At 37.8% G+C, this 8188-nt stretch overlaps 1 protein-coding gene across 1 annotated transcript in view; it reads left to right on the top strand.

Annotated features, from left to right (window-relative positions):
* Positions 1-3379: 3379 nt before the first annotated feature.
* The window catches only part of LOC108369483 (uncharacterized), an 11943-nt gene continuing 7134 nt past the window's right edge, over positions 3380-8188 (top strand). The window contains exons 1-2 of the mRNA XM_017624601.1: positions 3380-3552; positions 3636-3774. Of these exons, the coding sequence (XP_017480090.1) occupies positions 3455-3552; positions 3636-3774 (237 nt within the window). The 5' untranslated portion in view covers positions 3380-3454. The remainder of the gene's footprint in view (positions 3553-3635; positions 3775-8188) is intronic.

Raw genomic sequence — 8188 nt, forward strand, 5'->3', positions numbered from 1 at the left:
TCTCTTCTTCGGCCTGTTCATTGTTTGCGAAGTTTAGTTATGAAAATTGAGACAGTTGCTTAGCTTCACTGTAGAGAATTGCCAACAATTTGTAAATGTGGTTAGCTGATAAGTTTTATGATATGCTTCAGAAAAAAGGATTAGGAGCTTTGGAAAGTCCACACTCAAGTGACTTCCTGTTTTTGTTTATTATCCTAACAAATTCATTGTTTATTGCAAACTGCCTGTGGTCATTAAATATATGTATTTCTATGTACATACATAAATAGCTACAAAATTTGTGTGTATGTGGCAAATGTTTAGCATCATTGTTGATCAGTGTTGACTTAACTCGAGTTTTAAAGAGGATATTGAATATAGGGAGCGAAAGCAAGTACGGTGGAAACCGCACAATGAAGAGTAACATATGGAAATAAGAAATAAGCAAGCGAAGCAAGTTAAAAAAAAAAATAATATGTCTATCGGCGTGTGAAATCACGTGGAAAATTAGAACTTTTATTATAAGAAACCTTTGATAATAATTATCATTGAGATAAATATTTTTAAGTCTTAAAAGACTTTTATTTTGAGACTTATATTATAAAAGTCGTTTCATAATAATTATGAGTTGGTCTATGGAAATCCTTGCATCTACCTTGCATTCCTCCCTCCATCCACTGCGCCCCTCGCCGAAACCAGTCACTGCGGCTTATTGATTTTTTGCGTCGTCCAGATCTTAGGTACTTATGACAAAGTTGGTGGGCATCTCATTTATATCAATCTACAGTGTCATGCCTGAACGTCCCCTTTTTCCAATACCCTTAAGCCCACAATTTGATTGTGCTGTATTTAGCAGCTGAATTACCGGTACTAGAAACATAATTGGTTCCACGATCCAGAGCCCGAGAGGGAGAGAAACTAAACAATCAAAAATGTATTTTTTTTACCTCTAAAAAAAGATTATCGCAGTATTTAGAGTAGGAGTCTAATTTTCTTCGACCAGTCACTACTCGACTAGTCACTGAGAAGTGTGTTTTCAGGAGGATGTCTAATAACTTTCCGGCCGACTCGGGCCACAAAGCGTATAATCTCATAATACTGGTTGGCTTACAGTGTCCTTTTACGAGGATTTTGCTGAGCTTTAAGATAGTGCGAGACCATACTTTATAACATTATTTAATCAACTTTCTTGCCTACTTTCCAAATTTTGTATATTCCTGTTTGTTCATCATCTCACCAAGTGGTGCGTGCTTTCTTAACCTTATGTTACGGGCCTGCTTTCGTAAAGGTCTTTCCGAAGGCCGTATTCAAACAGCTGGAAATATATACATAAAAGAGAGCAGAAACCTTCGCAGGGATATTCATCTCAAAAAGTACAAGTAAAAGCTGACCTGAGAGGGTCTCATCTTCGGGTCGGATGGTCTTTAAGCCCCCTCGGTTAACAACGTTAGATGAATTCTGCTCAGCGACAGAGCTCAGAAGTACTAGAAAAGATTAAATAGGAGTGTTACCTTTTTATTAAAAGACCTGAATTTAGATCGAGCTTTAAATTGACTAGTTCCTGCCAGTCGACTTCTTGTGGCGAAGACGGTCTATCCTGTGCTAAGTATGCTGACAATATTTGGCAGTTGTGTCCATTATCAGCTCCAACTGGATGACGATTATAAGCGGTTAGCACAAGATGGAACATAAAAAGACTTACTTAGATCTCCTCTACATCAGCTTCGGGAATTTGCGCGTTAGAACCGAATATTTTAAGATTTGCTGTTCTCATTACGAATAACAGCTTTTTACCTATGCGGATTTCCTGGCTTTGTTGCTGTTGGAGACGCACCACTTTGTCGGTCTCCATTGTAATCTTCGTTAGGCAAAGAGGGCCCTGGATCTTCTAGGTACCTCTTCAGCAGGGATCACCTACCTAGGAAGTCTCCAGCGAAATATTTTCGAACATATTTTCATAAAGCTTTGACTCGATTTCGAGACACTCCTCTTGATCGGCCTTACCACTGCCTGTGACTTCATCGAAGAGCGTGACCTGAAGGTTGGTCCTCGTCACTTCGCAGTAACAACGTTTCGTCAATTAAGCAAAAACTTTGACTTGAATTCGTTAAATGGGGCTTGAACTGACCGAACTCTTTTTTTTTTTTAATTTAGTCCCTGGTGGCTTCCAGTTTCCTTAATGTCCAGTGGAAAAGCGATATTCTATATTTGTGGAAGTATTCCCCATTTGCTGGCGTTGCTTAGAAAAGTTTACGCTACACTCCTCCAGTCTCAAAATCTCAAATACGATACCACTCAAATATTTGCAAAACTATTACAAAAGCTACTCCGTGGTGCTAAAGAGTTGCTACGCAGTACCACCAAAACCCATAGAGCCACTTAAATGAAGTTAAAGACTTTGACAAGCCACAAAATTTGCTACCACTGAGAACCGCAGGCACGCAGGATGTCTAAAAACTACGAAATTTGTATATAAGAATGTATCTACGTGTCAACCAAACATAACAACGTATGTACATTAGGGTGGTCCTTAAAAGTAAGCAGCAAATGTTTACATCAGATTTCCAAAGCCCCTACTTCGATGCTACTAAAGTCAAAGATATCACATATAAATTTTGGTCCCGATTGGAGACGGTTAAGGCTGGTCGCACAAAGGTCAAAGTTCAGATTACCCTATGAAGACGTCTTAACCGACTTCAATCGGGACTAAAATTTATATGTGATATCTTTGACTTTAGTAGTATCGATTTTGGGCATTAAATGAAAAAACATATTTTTAATTTTTTGAGTCCTTAAAGGCAGCAGGCCTGTGACCACTTTGCGACACGCCTTAATCGACTGCAATCGGGAACAAAATTTATATGTGAAGGCGTGACACTGAAAAAAATCGTTCATTTGATTTTTTTAAGGACCACCCTAATGTACATACATACATATGTACGCACAAATTTTCGTTGAAAACATTATATTTTTGTTGTTGCTTTGCTTAAATCCGTTGTCTGCTGTTGTTATTTCACATTTTCTTCTCCCATTGTTGTTCGACTTCATCTTCTTGGTAAAATTGAAGCATTGTTTTGAAAATTTGCAAGTACTTAAAAGAGTTTAAAAAGTTTTGTAACACTACTTAGAGAAAAGCAAAAGGTAAACTTCTCGTTTATGCGTCTGAATGCTTCGCAGTTTGCGCACTGAAGTTTGATGGCGCTTAAGTTTGGACAAATTATTTACAACACAAAATTTTTTAACAAGTTTTTGTTTTTTGCCAATAACATAAGTAAAGGGTGGAATATTTGCATTAAGAGACTTAGTAGTTTTGAAAATTCTTGCATATCTTGCAAATTTTTGCAACATGCATTAATTTATATTCTTTTCCAAATTTTTTGTCTGTTTTCTTTGCAGCTCGTTCAACATTATAAGGAATACGAAATACTTGGGCACACACTTGGGTAAATTTTTTGGGTGAATTCTCGCAGCCAAAATGCAGGACATACGTTTACGCGTCGAACAGCCCATGTCGCATGTCTCGCCCACACAAGGACGACGTCCCATACACTTACTGCCACAAATTAGCTTAAGGCATGTTTGAGTGCTTTATATACATACATATGTACATATATACTATACGTAATAGTTAACTAATTTACTCTTCACTCATACAGTTGCAATGAACCGCCTTTGGAAGCACACCACCACCTTCAGCCCGGTCAACTGGCCGTGCCGCGCTCACCCAGCTCGGAGGAGGATAATTCACCCACGGAAATGAATAATTGTCGGCGCATGGCCGATAAACCGCCTTTGGTGAGTTGAACTAACCGATCTGATAAAATATTTCGAATATTTAGTTATTACACTTGTACAGTATGTATAGAAAATTGCTTTAAAAATCTCTGTGCATTAAATTTTGACGCTTTAATATCCACCCTAATGGCGATAGGCTTTATGCTTTCGACTGGTAAATTTGGGTATGTAATTTGTTCATTAAACAAATGAGTGCAAAATTAAAAAAAAAATATATTTTTGAATACTTAATAACGGAGTCAATATTCATTTGTCTTTTGGGAAACATGCCTGGGTTTTATAAGCTGAGGTATTCGGAATCATCTAGACCATCGACTGCGATGTGGAAAATAGGTGGAGGAAGAGGAGTTGACGTATCTATAGAGAAAGCCATGCAGCACTCAATGCATTGTTCAGCCCTCCAGCTACTTCCAAGCTAGTTTGCAATGCAAGTTTTCGTTAAATTATGTTAGGAAACATAACGAACTTGTTTTACTCTGGGTCCGCCGGGACTGCCGGTAGGAAAAACTCATTGCTAGGTATTTGCTTTCATTGAGCAGATGGGACTGCTGTGTTTCAATTCACACACCGGAGCTCTTTAACACCCAATAATCAGCTCCGATTGTAGAATTAAAACAGACTAAAAGAAATACGAAAACATTAAAATGGATGGCATGTAGTGTTAGTGTTTTTTTTAAGGAAATGGTAAGCGTGGTTTTCTTGCACCTTATCAAAGCACCATAGAGCATTATTGTTCTACAGACCGCTATGTAGATCCATAGAATGAGTCGAGGGGAAAGACCAAGCGTATTCCAGCTAGTTTATTAGGCATTGGAAGCCGGTTGAACCACACACATTCTTCCACATTCAATATCCGCAATAATCTACTGTCTATAATGATTTCCTAGCTTAGGTGGAGAAGAGGATGTAATCTTTTACTTTCTTGTAATAAGTAGTTTCTCTGTTTACCATAATCGCTGAACCTCGCTCAGTTATCACGGTCGGGTAATTCAAAAAAGTGTTTTCCCTCGGCGAATAATGAAAAGCCTCGGAGTGTTTTACAGTCATCAAAACGGTTATAAATTAAACTATCTGCCGTTCAGAGGCAGCATATAACTGTAGGTCTCTTCACCCAACCATCATCACCCTCGTTGAGAAAGTTGAGCGAGCCGAGAAATCATCTCTTCCAGCGAAACGAGCAAGATGAACAAATTGGTGAGAAATCAGAAGTGTGCAAGTTGAGCAAGTTAAGCAAGTGCAAGTCAGGGCGAGTCGAGCAAGTCAGGGCAAGTCAAGCGAGTGAGCATTACTCCGGTATCGTAGTGACTGTGGTTTAACACCCAAATGCGGGTAAATAGATCCAGCAATGGTTCAATGTAGAGTTGCCAATTGGTATTGAAGTGCTTGCATTTTAGGGCGCTGATCAAGGCATTTGAATTTATCTGTTTTGCTCTTGAGCGTCGTGGAATTAAGTCATCCTGCAACAGCTGACATGTGACGTGTGACATTTAGGTCACACAAAAATTCTAAGGTAGCAAATTATATCTCAAACCGACGATTATCCTTGTAAAAAAAAGCGAATGTATATATGAATATAGTTCACTAAAGTCTTGAACGGCAACGAATTTGAGGACAAAAGATTTAAGCAAGCCAAACAAAAGAAGCGAAGTATTGCACTTCAGATGATTGTAGAAAGTATGTACATAGGTATGTGCAAATAGAAGTCCACAAGAAACAATGCCAAACGTTCATTGACTGCAGTTGAAGGTCGACCGAAGCTTTTTGGGGCTAAGGACGGACGTACTAAAATCCTAAGACCGAATACTAAGTTTGCAAGGCAGTTATTGAGCTTATTCAACCGTCTGGCAAATTACTTGTACGTATGTATGCATGGTAAGTGCCCGTGCATTTGTGGCAGCAACAATCAGTCGCTTACGGGTATGTATGTACCTGCGCATGTGCAGACGTAGTAACACAGACTATTTTACGTACTGATTGTCTTGCCAGCAGCTGTTTTCATTTAGATTGCCATACAACCTTGTCAACCGGTAAGTAAGACACAAGAACAAACTAAGAAGAACAATGAAAGGAATGTAAGCGAACTCAAACAAGCAAAAAATCAAAAAACAAAGAAAAATCAAACTACAAAAGTTGGGCATACTGGCTGCTAACCAAACTCCTAAACTATGCAAGCGCCAGTCGCATTTAAAGTGCATTCAAATGGCCTTAAGAAGACTTTTATTTATGCACATATGCGATTTGGTGTGGGATGTTTAAACAAATGTACATACCTGTGTATGTAGGCATGCACATTAGACCGTACCACCTTACAAGCAAACAAAAAAATTTCGTTGGGATCAAATTTCAAACTGCAGTGAAACGAAAAAACAGCAAAACGGAGGTGATGGCGGGGGCACAACCACGATTAAAGCTAAGATTTCGATTGATATTCAGATTGAGGTTGAGGGTAAGAGTGAGGCCGAGAACGAGATAAAGATTAAGATTAATATTGAGATTAATATGTCTAGGATTAATATTAGACTAAGATTGATTGAGACTCAGATTGAGGCTGAGATTTAGATATGAATTAAGATTTAGATTGAGATTAGGATTAAGATAAGAGTTAAGATTAAGTTTAAGATTAAGATGATGAATAAGATTAAGATTAAGTTAATAATTAAGTTTAGGATCAAGGTTAATTAAAGATTAATATTAAGGTTAATAAAAGATTAAGATAATGATTAAAATTAAGGTTACGATCAGGATTAAGATTGATATTAAGATTAAGATTAAGCTTACGATCAGGATTAAGACTAAAGTTAAGATTATGAATAAGATTAAGTTCAAGATTAAGGTTATGATTAAGATTAAGATGAAGATTTATATTAAGATCAAGATTAAGATCAAGATTATGATTAAGATTATGATTATGATTAAGATTAAGATTAAGATTGATATTAAGATTAAGTTTAAGACTAGGATTAGAATTAAGGTTGCCATTCAGATTAAGATTAAGATTAAAACTAACATTTAGATTAAGATTGGGATTAAGATTGAAATTAAGATTAAGATGACTATTAGGATTAAGATTACGATTAGGATTAAGATTAATATTTAGACTAAGATTAAGAATTTTAGGAAAAAACAATTGTCTCTTCCAAGACAAAACATCGAGAAATCTTAATTTAAGATCCGACTGTAAATATCGAGGATATGACGAAAAATATATAAAAAGGGGTTTACACGTTCAGCCAATCAAAAATAAAACATTCGTTTTGTCTTACAAAATACCTTAGACTCAGGATGGCGAACTGTTTTTCTGATACAGTCTAATGGACATACATACAATATCTGGCTGCGCTTAAAGTTGCCGGAAGTTACTTCACTTTTAATTTAATTTCTTTTGGCCAGATCTCAAATAAATGACTGCTGATTTTGTTTGCACACTCACAAGTAGCCCCAGTATTCTAAGCCACTCTACCTGCAAACCAAGTGGCTAATATCAGCTTTATTTTCGAAATAGGGGAAAAATTCACTCCACACTCGACAAGCCAGCAAGTTGCATCTTCCTTTGTCCCGTTGTCTGTGCGCTTTGAGTTTACTAGCATTTTTGCCATTGCCGACAAGAAAAAGGCGTCACACAATGCCATTCACATTCACATTCACATTCACAAGTTCGCATTCGCATTCCAATTCGAAAAGTCACATCTGTATTGTTCTCGGCTTCTTGCTGCACTCTGACAATGTGCAGGCCCGCCGCAATGCACTTAGTGCTTTTTTCCGCTTTTCTGTGTTTTCTGTGCCGCGTGTCATTTACAGGCGTGAAATTTAATTCTACTAACTCGCATTTCTAGGCTTTTGTTTTGTTTGTTCGCAAAGTTTTTCGATTGTGTCTCTGGTTAAGCATTTTTTTACAACGCTTTTATCGCCGAGATTTATGTGTGTCATAAAGTTAGTAAGTTTCTCTGCGAAATCTGTATGCTGGTTAGTAGACAGTTACATATGTATGTATGTACACGAGTGCCTGCTGTGTAATTGAATGTGAAAAACTATAAGAAAAGTTTACGCCAGTAGTGTTGAAATTTGGGGTATTGCCTTCCGCGCTACTAGCACATCCCTGCAGTTGACATACATACTTACGTATCAGAGAACAGCTTTGAGTATGATCGAGCCTTTTTGATCACACTCACTAAAAATCAAGCACAAGCGAACGCCACACTCGGCTACTATGTGTTCGATCGAGATGCATACCCGACAGCTGCTTTGGTTACGAACGAGTCTGTTCGATCACCCTCGCTATAAATTGAGCACAAGCGAACACCACACTCGGACACCCGCAGCTAACCCGAAAATTTGTGTAACAATGAAACGGACACCCGAACATTGCGATAAAATGCAGGACAACAAAGAAATTTAGGCTGAAGGTAACTGGCGC

Source organism: Rhagoletis zephyria, unplaced genomic scaffold (assembly GCF_001687245.7).
Source record: "Rhagoletis zephyria isolate East Lansing unplaced genomic scaffold, Rhagoletis_zephyria_1.1 Rzeph_scaffold_03703, whole genome shotgun sequence".
Lineage (NCBI taxonomy): Eukaryota > Metazoa > Arthropoda > Insecta > Diptera > Tephritidae > Rhagoletis > Rhagoletis zephyria.